General features: G+C 40.6%; 1 protein-coding gene across 1 annotated transcript; it reads right to left on the bottom strand.

Annotated features, from left to right (window-relative positions):
- Window positions 1-3,074: 3,074 nt before the first annotated feature.
- On the bottom strand, window positions 3,075-10,349 carry LOC145442890 (ryncolin-1-like). Its single transcript, XM_080320928.1, has 6 exons — window positions 10,155-10,349; window positions 10,040-10,098; window positions 9,885-9,977; window positions 4,335-4,431; window positions 4,080-4,176; window positions 3,075-3,911 (listed from the first exon to the last, which is right to left on the bottom strand). Exons 1-6 carry the CDS (start codon window positions 10,213-10,215, stop codon window positions 3,593-3,595), a joined length of 726 nt encoding a protein of 241 aa, XP_080177054.1. The 5' UTR covers window positions 10,216-10,349; the 3' UTR covers window positions 3,075-3,592.
- Between the last annotated feature and the right edge of the window lie 5,874 nt (window positions 10,350-16,223).

The raw sequence follows: 16,223 nt of genomic DNA, 5'->3' as shown, positions 1-16,223 counted from the left end.
TTATGTATGCTTCTTTTGTTGAGGGGGAGACGTATGCATTTCAAAACCAACCTTATCTAGAGAGAATTTTCAAGTTGAATAAATCTCTCGAAAATACTTTATAATTTATGTCGGTTTATGAAATACTTTTGAGTCCCCTTCGAGCTAGCTCCCACCCTATTATGTAGTTCGGGGTGCGGCAGTCATGGATATGGCAAGAATGCAAATCGTTGGGTGCGATAAATCGTCCTCTATAAAAATGGGCAATGGGTATCAGACATGGGGTAATCGTGATTAGTAATCGTAATCAATTACGATGATTACACCATTTTCAAGTAATCGTAATCGCAATCGATTACATTCGGAAAAAATCTCAAGTAATCGTAATCGTAATCGACTATTTCACAAATCTAATCGATTTCTTTGTTAAAGAACGATTACTTTTTATTTGTACAAGGAACATAACATAAACTGAACATTCATGAACAAGGAAGAGTGCGATTTATAGCATGTTATTGATAGAAGAAATGTCGAATTTTCAAGCACCACTGCTCATTATTACGTCACAAGTATTAGCTTGACTTGGCTCGCCATTGTCGAATTATCCACGCGTAGTAAATAGATATTCGATGTACATGTAGTAATGTGATTGCCTTACGTCAGGTTATCAATACACTCCAGACGCCACTACCTCGCAGCAGGATAATAATCACCACTCTGTTCTGTTTCAAATAGTAACGTTTGTGTTGATGTTTGGTTATTCTAAGTTAACGCAGTTGTGAACAGTATGCCCATTTAATTACACCGGACAAAGATTTGAAATTTTGTATTCGTCATACCAAAGATGACGATTTTCATATCGAAGCAATAAAAAGTCAACGGCTGCTGATAAAAAATCATAGCCGATCCCTTAGCCTACTGACGTTACTGGCAATATATGCATTTAGTGGATTGTATGCAGAATTTCATGTTCACTCAAACTTATTATCATATGACCCTACTTGAATCGGGCACCAATCGTTATCTCGAAATTCTTCACTTAACAACATTCGGATCTGCCATTATTGCCATCCGCTTACACACCATGTAAAACATCTGTCGGGCGAAGTGGGCCTTAGTGTAGATGTTGTCGCGCAATAGATTGGTCAAGTTCAGGACGGAATTCAGTCAATAATATTGGTAATTGCATATTATTACTATTCATTTTTGATCCTCTTTCATTCCCCACTCTCAGATTTACCGATTGAGCTAGTGGAGGTGGTGTCTTCAAAAATTTAGGGTAGGCCTACGTAATTCATAAGTATAACGTCTTCGGGCGGGTCCGTTGTTACATTTACTTTATTGTGTAATGTTAATTCGTGACCTCGCGTCTGCTATGTAGTCAAAAGGCATTCGAGTTGACAAACGTTATAGACTACAAGAAAATTAAAAGAAAACCTTTTGTGGGACGCACACAGAAATTGTCATTTCGGCACGGGCGCATCATTGACCTCAGTGGGTGCCCCAGGTGGCATTTATATTGCGAGGCTCAGATTGAAAGGACAGGATTATTCGTCGCGACCATCCAGCAAGCTATGAACAATGGACACACACACAAATCTTTGGCAAAGGTCTTTTTTTTGGTAGCGTACTTCGTGGACTGGCATGTTGGTCGAAACTGCATATGTCTTGGTTAGGGTTACCATACGTCCTCCTTTAGGAGGAGTTGTCCCCTTTTTTCAGGTTTTTTGAAATGTCCTCCGAGGATGCCTAAATATCCTCCTTTTTGAGATTTTGTCCTCTTTTTTAGGAATTTTGGTCAAATTTATAGCAAAATTCGACTGAGATGCCGTAAATCAGCACCGAAGTGACGCTCCGGCGAGTATTTCAGGAGCTGAGCAAAAGTTGACCTGTTTTTTTTATAGTCAACCACCTGATAAAGTGAAGGAAAATACAGTATTTTGGTCGCTGGTATTCTAAGTTTGAAAATTTGAAAAAGTGTCCTCCTTTCTCGATTCCAAAATATGGTAATCCTAGTCTTGGTGTGTCGTGGCGCGGTAATGTCCAGCACCGGAATGCCTAGTTCTATAAACTATGCAATGGATAATTATAATATAAACAGCAAATGACGTCATGGCGTCTCATTTGAAGAGAAATTCGATCTCTCAGAGGCCTTATTTTCATCGCAATCATTATATCGCTTTCAATATGTCTACAAAGATAAGTTCTAAAGAAGCAAAATAAATGTAATCGTAATCGTAATCGACTACTTCCTGATTTTGATGTAATCGTAATCGTAATCGTAATCGCGTGATTCAGAAGTAATCGTAATCGCAATCGATTACATTCATGAAGTAATCAGCCCATGTCTGGGAATACCAGGTTGTCGGCTTGTCCTTCTCTGTAGAGAGGATGGGGATAGGATATTGCAAAGTATCTGTCCGAATTATGCACTAATTCTTTAATTATCGGCTTTTATGAACGGTAGTGAAAGCTGGAATGCAATTTATCTAGCTGCAAATTGAGCGCGAGTATTTGTCGATGTGTATTCTTCTCAGAACCATGAAGCGATATCGTGTTTTATTACAGAAAATACCCACTTCTGCTATTGAGATGCTTCATCGATGGCTTTGATGGCACTGGTATATCGAAACTGCAGCATATGCGGGGCTTGTCAACTTATTCTTTATCCAGCAGCATCGTTATAATGTATGATGAGAAATAGGAAGTCAAGTATTGGACTCGTGAATTTGAGTAGAATTTCCAGCTTATCGTTTATCCTGCGAAATGATGGGTCATTGATAAACAATATGGCAGCGGTGGGATTCGGTCGCACGCCATCGAAATGACTGGTGCCTTTAAACCAGCGCCTTAGACCGCTCGGCCACGCTACCCCATGTTCGCCGCGTGATAACTCTGCGATTCTTCCTATCTTGAGTGACAGAATTTATCAGTCGGGTATAACTTGCTTTGAAGAGTCAAATAGATTCACTCAGAGTAAATTTATGCATAGCTATGCAGTGATATCATAAAGCCGACGAACGTCATTATGATTGCAATAGAAGCATGTCCGAGGCGTATCTGTTTGCGATTTCACTGCTTAAAAATTAACGACATTAAAAACGTATCTCAAAATGTAATACACTGAAAAGGTTCAGTATTCATTACACTGGTCAACAAAATAAAAATAAATTTTTTATGCAAAGTATCTAGGAGTGGACGTTAAATAGGGTGTGAAAGCTATCCAGGCCTTACGTTTAAATGAATAGACAGGAAGATGTCGAAGCGACTTGGAGCAGTCCACATGGAATCAGACACCCACCTTGGCCTAGGCGATGTAAAGAGGAGGCATGCACGCTGAATGAAAGTTAAGAAAATAGGCTTAACACCTATTCCTGGTAACGTTTCGTAATATTTGCGAATCACGGATTATATAAAGCCTACGATTTAAATCCTTCTCGCTGAACACTACAGAGTTATATTGCGTCACGTCACAACGTCACAATAAACAAAATTTACAAGTGCGGGCATGACGACACACGCTCGGTAGGGAGAATATGTCTGTGACGTCACGCTCGCGGTGTTGTCTGCTGTGGCACAAGACGCGTTGGCCGCAGTGTGACGTCACAGAACGTCACGGTCTCTTCCGAAACTTCATCTCCGAGAATCTCAGGAGAACCTCCTCTCTATAGGAACTCCACCACCAGACTCCTTCCGGGAATGTTTTGTTGAAGTTTCCGTTCAGGCTGGAGCCGCTGCATTCATCCGGGTAATACCACCAGGCTCCTTCGTGGTCATAAGCGCAATTCCTCCCTGACACAGCATCGTGATCCGCGTCCTTTGTTGAGAATTGGTGATTGTTGTTATATGAGAAACGGTCTTCCGTTGCGTTCCCGGAGTATCCGGATACTTGCAGTCGATACATGTCGGATCCGGGGCCGATGCGGAACGAGCTGGGAATGAGAATCGGCAACATACGGGACGTTCGCAAATTGATTGCGGTCATTAATCTTGCGCGATAAGGGGATGGAAACACCCTTTTCGCTAATGTGTCGTTTATGAGATCCACGAAATAACATCTCGAAGGCATAAGTCATAAGCAGACAAGAATTCATGCTCACCTGTATTTAGCGACCCAATAAATTCCGTCCCTCTTGATCATTTTGATTTTCAACTCCATGTTTCCTCCCTTTGTCATTTGGTGCATTGTTTCCAGGCCTGAAGGAAGTCACAAACATGAGATTTAATTTTAATTCAACACTTCGGTATACGCCACAGTTGGTCACATATAATCAAGTACTCGAGTAGTTTCCCTTTTCTTGCAGCACTTGCTGCAACCTGGTCCCAACCAACCAAAAATTCGAAAACCTTCCCACCGAGCCAGAAATCCCCATCTTGATTCCCGAATCCGTTCACGTAATCATCCCAACCTCTGAAGAAATCCACGTTTCCGCGTTTTCTTCGCTGGAACACCTGCAACGGAATTCGGCAAAGTATCATAAATCTCATCAATTCTCATATCAGAGAACGTTCCAGGTTTTGGCTAAACGTTTTTTGTTTGTTCTTCTTAGAACGAACGTGCTCGTGACGATTCGAACACTCTACCTCTGAAGATTTTGTAGATTCGATGTTTTGGTGGCTCGACTTGACTTGAGACAACTTGTGTATTTACTCGACCAAGATATACGACTCGAGACTACGACGGTCAAGACAGGCGTTTCTTTGTAACTTCGAAGAATAGTAAGCTACCGTACTATTGGAAGTTCATCTATCAGTACTGCTCTTTGTGAAATAGAGCCAGAAACTGTTAAGAGTAAAAAAGGCATTCGAACTAGACGTAGAAAATGAACAGCAAACAGAATGAATTGGACTCGTGACTCAACACTGTGACTTTGACTTGAACCTTTGAACTCGGACTAGACTCGGTGGTGAATTGCAATTGACTCGACTTACCCCGGGTCAAAGCCATATAATTTACTTATGGCATTGTGTTGACCAGGGCTGTGGGGTCGGAGTCGGAGTCGGAGTTTGTGAAAATGAGCCCGACTTCGATTCCGACTCCAACTTATGTATCATGTAAACAATTTCTTTTCAAAGATATCTTTTAAATTACAAAATTACAATATTTTATGTACTATCAATCGCTGTTATTAGTAACGGTAAAGATCAGGGACGTCCAGACCATGCCCCGCAGGCCAAGTGTGGCCCGCGAGAAGGTTTTGTGAGGGCTGCGAGGTAATTCTTGAAATTAGATATAACATCAGGTAAAATTGCAAGGCCAACCAAAATTTGATTAGCCTGACCGCGAAATTTGATGATGACTAAAACATCAGTTTCGACGCATTGGCGGAACCAGGGGCCAGCCACAATCAGCGCAGATCTTCGTATATGACCGTAAAGTAGAATATTCCGTAGCAGATTTATCTGACTCGAAATCTTTCTTAGCACTTCGCATGATTTATTGTCACATTTCTTGCATCGAGTATGGGAAACCGTCCTAGAAATTATAAATATGCGTAATTTACAGAATTGAGTCCAACTGTACTCGCAATTAGGAGATAACGTGTCGTCCAACGCGGGACTAGAGAAGCGAGTGACGCAGTGTGCCAAGCGACACCGTCACGACACCAATGGTTGTTGGTTCGAGTCTACGCTCTACCATGTTCCTATGTGTCGGAGGTTTATCTGGGCTCCTTATCGCCGACCTCGCTGCGATTGCAGTGACCTAAAAAGCCGAGAAAGTACAGTGAGCCGAGTTTGAAAGCCGGCAGCAAAGTTCCGATTAATGAATGAGTATGGAAGACGGAGAGAGGCTGATTCATGGAAGAGAGCAAGAACAGTCGCGAAGAAACATGCATTGAACTGTTGAAATTGCCATTGTGCCATTGTCGTGGAGCACAAAGCCTCATAAGGCTACAAGCACCACTGTCTTATCTTATCAATACAATATAATAATACAATACAACACGGAACTTCGCTTGTGCGCTCGAAGCGAGATCGTCGGCGATGAAACATTTGCGCAAAATGACAGAGCCATGTTCACCGAAACCGTCGATATTGCTATGTCTAAAACGCCAAATAATCCTGTCCTAGCCAAATGAGCCCATTGCTATACAGAGGCGACCCGCAATATGTGCAAGTAATATATTTATTGATCGAATTCATTCATTACCTTGGAAAAAATTTCGTGCTTCGCACGACCAGGGCATGACTGTACAGGTACACGGTACAGTTGCACACTGAGTTTTCATGACATAATTGTTATCAATTTTAAAACGTAGTCATATAAGTCTTGTTTTCAATGTTACCGAATTCGGCTCGTTCCTATCGGGCGACTAAAAAAGGTTATCAACATTCAAGTTGCCCGTGCAATGGTTGCCCGCCCCTGACATAGATAGAATTGAACATTATTTGCAAAATACAATTCAGTTGCATAGTGGAAGAACAAAGCAATATGCATTTTGGCGATGCAGTAACAAATTGATGCAATTTTCGAAATTATACCATGATATTGTGACAGAGCAAATATATCGTCTGATTGTAAAATTGATGTAAATATAACCAAACGCTCCTTCCCATTTGACAAAATTAAAAATATTTGTGGTGTAGCTTAGGTGCTTTGGTCGAACAAATGGTTAAGAAAGACCGCAAGTCCTAGTCCTTGAATACTTGACTAAGTGCATATAGACTAGACATATGCTATTTGACTACTTCCTAAATTTCATTTATGATAGGGTTACCATATTTTGGAAATCTGAAAAGAGGACGGTTTTTCAGAAATTTCAGACTTGCAAAACCGGAGAAGAATTCTCAAAAACGGCAAATTTAACCCACTTTATTGTGGTCGGTTCACTAAAAAAAAAGGTCAGGTCAACTCTCCGCCCAGCTTCCGAAATACCCGCCGGAGCGTCACGTCGGTGCTGATTTACGGCGTATCAGTCGCATTTTGCTATAAATATGACCTAAATTCAGAGGTGGTCAAAGTAGTCAAGAAAGTTACTCAAGTAGAAGTAGAAGTAGCGACGAAAAAATCTACTCAAGTACGAGTAGAAGTACTTCTTCCATAGGCAACCTAAAACTACTTGAAGTAGAAGTAGAATTTACTGACTTCAAAAGTACTCAAGTAAGTAGGTAGTTGTGAAAACGATCCTAATTCGTTCACATGGATTGTAAAAAGGTGCAAATTAAGCTATGCGAAAGGTGACGAGCTTGATTCATATTGATGCAGACCAGCAGGTATCCAATATTCGATAGCATAAGCATTTGTCCACATCATGGGTTGAAAATGATAGTATTATTATGGAAATGCGATACTTATCCTCTGTTTTCTCGAACAGCACGTTTTAGAAATAGCATGGTATGGATGGCGCCATCCCCCATAGTATAAGGTCCGTAGTTTAGTCGAAGAGCAATATGGAGACGTTGTATAGGATACGGTGTAAACACTTTGCGCGATTAGTAAACGTTAATAAAAATATGGGGGCCGTAAAAATGCCACATTGTGTAGCTTTATTTCCGGAAATTAAAGGCATTACTACACTTGCTTTTATACTTCAACATGTATTTTATCCAGGCAAAAGAACTGATAATAATTATAACTCAAATTATATGATACTGGGAATTGAAAATAAAACATAAATACTACTTCTAAAAGCGGAACACGTTTTCCATGCCTTCAGTCCAGAAAGTTTCAAAGGCGGTATGCTAAAACAGCACTAAAACTAACAAAAAAGTCAGAGTCCACTTTTCCAGGTTAGGACGTGCCATGGACATGCTAGATTACGATATGACAAGTAAATGATCGATTTCGAAACATCAGTTTCGAACGATATGATGAGCCATATATACTATGATGAATTATTTCATATGGGCGAAGGGCGACAATGTTGTGTGAACGCAGGGATATCTAGTAGGGATGGTGTGAACGTGAGGTTCACGTTCGCGTTCTGTGTGTGATCCTCGGAAATTTAGAGGTACACGTTCACAAACGAACCTTGGTAGGTTCTGCACTATGAACTTTTTTCATATATTACGATTTTCGCTTCATTATAACATCTGTGGTAGAAATTTATTGCATTTCAACTGCGAGTCACTCAATGCATGGCGCTGGCAGCATAAAAAATCAACTCTGAATGAGCATGCACTGACTCTGCTGTGAGCTTGACTCGCTATCACACAAGATCATGAGCGAAATGCGCTGCATAGTTAGTCAGCGAATGATGCTTATTCAACCAATCAATGAAAGTGACATCGATGTCTGATGTAAAAAATATAGCAGGCGTACGGGAACAATCTTCATTTCATGTTTATCATATCATAAAAACCAAATCCGTGCGATTAGGGTGTTGGCTACTGCTAGCGCTATATAACATGTTGAAGGGGTGATATCGGTAGCAGTATAGGAACCCGTTTTACACTCTGGTCATTATCAACGTAGCAATTCTTAGACGCTGAATACATTGTCCGGTCTGGCCTAGACCATCAAGGCGTAAGCTTACTTACATTTCCTTACAAGTCCTATCGAAATTGTTGGCAAAGCGACTGAAGATATTGATTTTATGGGAATATTATATCATTTGATTTCACCAGTTGGTACATTTGGCAACGTTTAAATCGTCAATATGTACTTCAGCATTGCGGCCTTATGTGGCCCGAGTCGTCGCTAGGTATCGTGTACATTAATACAGGCTATCACTTCCCTGAAATGTAGGGTTGGAATTAGCAATATGACGCCACGTGACGTCATGAGATTCACGTTCGCGTTCACACCGATCCTTTCAAAAAGGTTCGCGTTCACACGAACCTGAACCTTTCAGAGGTTCACACCAGTTCTAGATATCCCTGTGTGAACGGAATCACGCCAACCCGCTACCTTAATCATATTCATCGATACTTTCGTGAAATCATACTGGTAACCACTGCGCGCGAAACGCGACGAAAATTCTGGGCTTTACTCAACTTTTATGAAAATTAAATGTTGATGCTCCGTGAAAACAGCCCCGAAATTCCTCAGTCTATCTTCATGATTGGAAGATTGAACTACTTTTACTTGACAAACTGAATATAGCGAAAACTAAGTAAGTAGATCACAAAATATTACGAAGTAGAAGTGGAAGTAGCGAGAATCAGATATACTTGAGTAAGTACCAGAAGTAGAGAAAAACTACTTGAGTACTTCGAAAAAGTAGAAGTACTTCGTTACTGACCACCTCTGCCTAAATTCTCAAAAAGAGGACAAAATCTCAAAAAAGAGGACAAAAGGGCCTCCTCCAAGGACACTTTCAAAAAAGTAAAAAAAGAGGACAAATCCTCATAAAAGAGGACGTATGGTAACCCTAGTTTATGACCAATGTCTATTAGTAGCGAGAGTGTGTGTGCTTGTAATCAGTACAGTGTGTAATGAGAAAATTAGTAGGATGCATCTCACACACAAGAGCAACATTTAGATTGTTTTATCTACATTTTAATTATACAGTATGGGATGTATGTCGCTTTCGAATGATTCATACATATTAGGTTATTAGAGAGTCCATGTTATGAAAACTGATAAAATATGAAAAAATGAAGGAAATTTAGAAAGGCAATCTTTAATGCATAGTGAATAATTCGAGCTGTGCCACAATGCAACAATTTTGCATGCCATCGTTAATCATATCTTTGCATATGTCTAATGGTTAAATGATAGTCATTTAATCGTTACTGTGGCATATAATTTTCGAAGTAAATTGCTTATACTGTTGTAGTCAGGGTTGGAGTCGGTGTCTAAGTCGGTATTTTTAAAGATTCGGGAGTCGGAGTCGGTACGTTTAAAGACTCGGGAGTTGAAGTCGGAGTCGGTCCATTGAAAATGTGTGGAGTCGGAGTCGGAGTCGGTGCTAAAATCTACCGACTCCACAGCCCAGGTTACAACCCTGAATTCAACTCACAGTCCATTTCCTGTCTGCAATCCGTTTCTTTTCCATCTCGACTGCTGCTCTGATTTTGAGTTGCTTCTGCAACGCAGACAACCTTTCCTGGCCCTTCAAAATACGAAAACAGAATAAAACTTTCGGTAATGACGTAAAACTATTTGTGTACCGACCCCACAATCTCCCTTTGTGATCCATTTACCGTTGACATATTTTTTCACGCAAAATTTCGCTAAAAACCGAGAATTTTTCAACTATAATTCAAATTCAGGCACGAATTCTTCCTACCTGCCAAGTGCGGTTGGATCAGGAACCAGCACATTGGAAGAATCGGGATTTTCAGCAACATTTTCGAAGAGTAGGCTATATGTGATGTTTATTTGTGCGTTCGTTTTTGCGAATTGAATATCGACGCTAAAATGAAATCATTTTGTATATTGAATAGTAATAAGGCAAGATTAATGTTGATCCAAATTCATCTCCAATGAACATGATTACTGTTCACTCATGACCTCCTGCATTGGCAACCTCGAGGATTTGTGACATCGTAAGCTATCCTCAACATTTATGTGTTATCATCGAAATCTCTTTGACAAAGCGAATCACAGTTCACAAACGCATTTTTTCGGGAGCATTCAGCTCACTTCCTCTCGTTGGATAATGGAATGAAAGAATCGTTCATACATATGCTGGTCGATTCAATTTCTACAGAACATATGGGACATACTGCTGGCTCTTCATTTGGAAACCTATACATTTTGTTGGGATGTGGATTATTTGAGAGAACCTATAAACTAAACTATATGCATATTGACGAGAAAGACAATAGAATCATAGTTCACCACAGCATTTTCTCGGGAGCACCAGATGCACTTCTTTGTGTCGGATAATGGAATGAATGGATCTGCTCCTTTATTCAAATTCTGCAGAACAAATGTTAAACATTGCCGACTCCGCTGTTTGGAATTGACAGTTTTGATAAATCCTATTCACAGCAAAAATGATTCACCCGCAAATTCACGTCATTACGTGGAGTTCTATGCTAATGAAACGAAAAAGCAATCTTTCGACTTTTGAGCAAGTGACGTCACATGATTGGCCTATAACGGTCAAACGGGATTTTTTAAGAGTATGGATTGAGCCGAGGTCAGAGTAATCACCGTCGGTACTCAAGCAGAGGTAGAAGAAAAGCCGCAAATTTGTACCCAAGTACAAGTAGAGATAGTGAATTACATGAAGTGTCCTTGGCTTAATTTGGCATAACAAACTGAAAACTGTCAAGTAGAAGTAGAGGTAGTTTTAAATCATAATCTATTGGAAGAACTTTGAAAAGTAGAAGTAATTCGTTACTCGTTACTCGAGGATTGAATACAAGGGAGTAGGCAGAAAGAATTGAGGAGGAGGGCAAATTTTTAAGGTTAGGGGAACACCCCGCCGAACCCGCGAACCATTGTACGGGGAATCTCATCACTGTCTTTTATACAAACGCACACACACAAACACACACACACACACACACACTTTTCTTTGCGAACTATAGAGTCTAGCACTAAGCAATCGATAGCCTACACCAGTGGTTCTCAACATGGGGGGCGCGCCCCCCTTGGGGGGGGGGGGGCGTGAAACATCTGAAGGGGTGCGCGATTTACCTCCAATGCACTCGTATTTCTCTATATATAGACCCAATTTCATATTTTTTAATTCTCTCCTCAACATTCATACCCTTCCATACCATCAAACAATCTGTTCGGGTTGCTAGCATCCCGGTTGGATTTTGTGATATGACGATAAGGGGGGAGCGAAAATTTTCACTATCATAAAGGGGGCGTGTGAAAAAAGGTTGAGAACCACTGGCCTACACGAACGAGCCAAAATCATCAATATTGTTGTTACGGAAAGTCGGTTTGCGATTCGATTCTAGTATTTTTAAAGGAAATGAATGAAATTGAACCACAATATATGTAAGTGCAGATACTGCAGATACATGATCAAGTGGTGCGTTTGAAAATGTAGGGTAACAAAGTTGTAACCAAGTCACAAGGTTCCGAGTCAGAAGTCAATCTCACTTTTATAGTTTTTACTCGAGTCAAGTCGATTCATTTACAATCCCACACCGACTCAAGTCCGAGTCCAAGTCAGTGAGTATGGTGGTTCCCAACCTTTTTGATGTCGGAGCCGCATTTCAAATTTCAAAGTATGTATGGAGCCGCACGAATACACTCATTCAGTATAACAAAAATGATAAAGCATGAAAGCACGTACCAACGAATAGCAACACTAACAAGAAAAATGTCCTCTTTTTCGGATCGCAAAATATGGTAACCCATAAGTTACAAGTACGTAGAAGGGCAAGTACTTACGAACTACAATAAAAACTCAACTGTAAAGTAGAAGTGAAAGTAGTCTAAAACCATAATACCATTTGAGGAAATAGTGCAAAGAAAGACCTACACGAGTACTTTGAGTATTTATAAACTATATGTATATCGTGAATTGACGAGATAGAAAATCCAATCGCAGTTCACAAAAAAGCCTTTACTCGGGAGCATTCAACTTCGCTCCTTTGTGTCGAATAATGTAATGAATGACTTTGCTGGTCTATTCATTTCTACAGAACAAATGGGAATCATTGCTGACTCCACTGTTTGGAATGGGCTTTTTCGATAAATCCTATTCACAGCAAGTGACATTCACTCGCAAATTTGCGTCATTATTCGGAGTTCTATGCTGATGAAAAGAAAATGCAATCTTTTGAATTTCAATAAATGCAGCGAATGAATCTTTCCCCCATCTGCTGCTCCATTCAATTTTTACAAATGAGACAAATGCAATCTTCTGATTTTTGAGCAAGTGACGCCACATGATAGGCTTTTCCGGACGGCAACGTAATAATTTGAAGCACAGAGGACGATTCTCACCGCTTTAGCGCCCCTTGTGGACGGTTGGCCCCAGTGATTTCGTCTCCATAAGACTAGCATTGTCAGCAGAGGCAACTGACTGGAGGCAATCTCATTATTTTCCCCTTCTGGCGACGCTTTACTGCGAGCGTATGAGTTCTTAGTTATTGCTACACCCCTTATGACTGATTTCATGTCATTGCTAGCGAAATCAGGACCCTATTTCTTCACTAGTTGTTTGAGAATCCTTATGCGTTGAAACTGCATTTTGCCAAAATGCACTGATGCCAATGTTTATATCCAATGTCACAAATGGCAGGAACATTTTAGACAGTAATCGAATCGAGAGTATGGAACTAGTATACTCTGAGTTGTTGACGGGTTTACCCACGTTCAGTTTTGCTGACGTAGACAGGATTGCCAGTGAATCGAGGGGCAGTGGAAATAACAAAGGCAAAGGATATAAATTATTCGCCGAGTCTTGTATAACAGATTTTAGAGATATGTAGAAATTTACACCAGCATAAACTGTAAAAATTATTGTTGTAAATTTACAACAATAAGCCTGGTGATTTCCAATACAGGCTTACAACCATAAGCTTGCTAACTCATTACAAGCTAACAACCATATAAGCCTGTAAGCCCTCGACAACCACAAGCCTGTAAGCTCACTACGACCATAGGCCTGTAAGCTCACTACGACCATAAGCCTGTAATCTCACTAAAACCATAAGCTTGTAACTCTCTCTCTTTCTCATACCTATAAACCTTGCACCCAATACTGGCAGTACTCAATAGTACAGTGGTTTCCAACCTTTTTCATCTCGTGCCTCCCTTGGCCGAAATTTAAGCCAAAATTCCTCCCTTAGGAGAAATCTGCCCGAGGAGTAAAATAGGTCATTTTACCGCGCAAACACCTGTTGACTGAGAGAATAAGACGGGCGGTACCGTGTGGTTGTTTCTAGCAGGGCTGTAACATCACTTTGTAGACCTCCAAAAACAATGGTCTAGGTTCCAATCAAACAAATTCTGGAAGGCTTGACTCAACATACCCCCACATTTCTATTTGTGTTTTCGGCTTACCATGCACCAATCGCTAATATACCTGCTGTGAAAAATCATTATGCATAAATTTACTGGTCTCGCGATTTTTTTCTCAAGTTTGCGTATGCATTTGGCCTATAATATTGGTACTTTCATATATAGTAGGGTTGACCACACTCGAGTCACCATTTTCTGATGACGCGAGTCATTTTCTCAAAATACGGAAACGACTCGATTCGAGACAATTTGTGTATTGACTCGACTTGAACTCGAGTCATTGTGCATTACTCGAACCAAGCCATATTACTGGAGACTATAAGACGGTCAAGACCGACATTTCATTGTAGAAGAACAGTAAAGAAGAACGGTAAGAAGAACAGTAAAGTGAACACCCTATTGGGATTTCGTCTATTGGTCCTGGTACTCGAAAATGCGCCAAGAAACTGCTCAAAGTGGGAAAAATTAGCGTAATATAAATCCAAATGATTCAATATCACCAAACAGAGTTATAAAAAGTGGGTTTAACAAGACTTCAACTGGAAACATGAGCAGACAACACAATGACTTGGACTCGTACTCCAATCATAATACCTTGACTCGGACTCGACCCTCTACTCGGTGACTTGGATTCGGGCTAGACTCAATGGTGAATTGAAAATGACTTGACTTGAGTCGAGTCAAAACTATGAAAGTGAGATTGACTTGTGACTCGGAGCCTAGTGACTTGGTTACAGCCCTGAGATATAGCATACACGTGATCAGAATTCCTGCTGGAGCTCATTAAAATTTGGGACTCCCATTACGTTTCGGCAACATTGCACCAAGTTTAACATGCCTTTTTTCGATCGGGTAGCTGTTCACTAAAAATAAAGCAAGGCTAGCGATCTCTTTGACTGGAATCGAGGACGTTGGAATATTTTGTCACTGTCTGAAAATGTTGAGAGAGAGAGAGAGAGAGAGAGAGAGAATATTCTTTTTCGCCTGCACCATCGAGCTGCTTTGACGACGGAGTTGCGATACGACCCCATGAGGTCATATAGTCTGCACCCCCGTTTCTTTTTCTCCTCCATGCTATCCGTGATTGCTGAGCGCCTAGCAGGATAGCTGCGGATACCAATTTTCGAGTCTTTGGTATGACCCGGCCGGGGAGCGAGCCACGACCTACCGCTCGAGAAGCCGGACGCATAACCATTACACTATCTCGCTCGGTAGATATGGGAAAAATACTTTCACCAGGGCCTTACTGTGATTGATTCTGCACGACATTTGCTCGCTTAGGATATATTTTATTGAGAGGCCGTCGCTGGCCTACAGAATTGTCTTGCGAACTGCAGCACATCTGAATTAGTTTAAAAGGGGGGGGGGGGGATTTGTATGTGAAGAGATTTCAAATAGCATTTGAACACACTTTCAGCAAAAAACAGCCATAAGGAGCATACGTTCGGATATAACTGGTTGACTACATGACAGTTCGGACATGAACAATTTGGAAAATCCGTTACAATTCTAGAGTGGAATCCCTCCCTAAAAATTCCAAAATTTCCCCTAAGGGGGGAATTCCTCCCCGGTTGGGATCCACTGCAATAGTACAACTGACATAATGCATACGGTGGGCATATTGTTCACAAATCAATAGCAAGAATGCGCATTCATTTATACAGCAAATTAACATTAAGCAGCAGGAACAGTTAGTAACACTAGCACAGTATACACAGCACAGTATGGAACAATAATAAAAGTGTCATGACTTAGCCATCAGCAGACCTAGCATGCTGATAATATTGAAGAGGTCACAAGAAGGGGAAGATCACAGTCTTCAGCATTGGAACTTGTGCTGATAATTCTCATAGTATAGTAAATGAATGGAAAATTACTCAAGTACTCGTAAACAGTCAATTTGGCCAGATACAAACCTATTCCCTTTCTATTTGCACATTACAGAAGTAGCAGAGTAAAAAGTTTATTCAATAGGTATGCTCAAATTGCTTCAGTGAGGTATCATGAGAACACAAGCAGTTCAAAATGTAATCAAGCACTCCAAAAAAGCTAAATTTTCTTTATAACTGATCATATCACTCTTTACATCAATGTCCATTAGTGGTTAAATCAGTCGAATTACTTTCTATATCAACTTTTATCACAGATTGAAGTGACTGCATGAAGATGGTACCTACAGTCCCTTTATTTTGCCAATGCAGATGGATAAGATATGAAGGGTGCTATTCACACTGCGCTCGAATTGGATATTAAATACCCAATGCAAGGATGAAATGATAGCCAAAGCGTATGTGAAATCTACGTCATTTATCACAAGCCCATCAAAGTGTACCGTCCAGGTCTTTTTCCCAGTGTCCAAATGTATGATTGGGTTTGGAGATTCTGAATCATCCTAAAAAAAACGGTACATCTGTACATT

This window comes from Botryllus schlosseri, chromosome 7 (assembly GCF_051294905.1).
Source record: "Botryllus schlosseri isolate E-star chromosome 7, Bs_hap1, whole genome shotgun sequence".
NCBI classification, from domain to species: domain Eukaryota; kingdom Metazoa; phylum Chordata; class Ascidiacea; order Stolidobranchia; family Styelidae; genus Botryllus; species Botryllus schlosseri.
The sequence above is the reverse complement of the archived record's forward strand: the minus strand, read 5'-3'. Positions and strand labels throughout refer to the sequence as shown.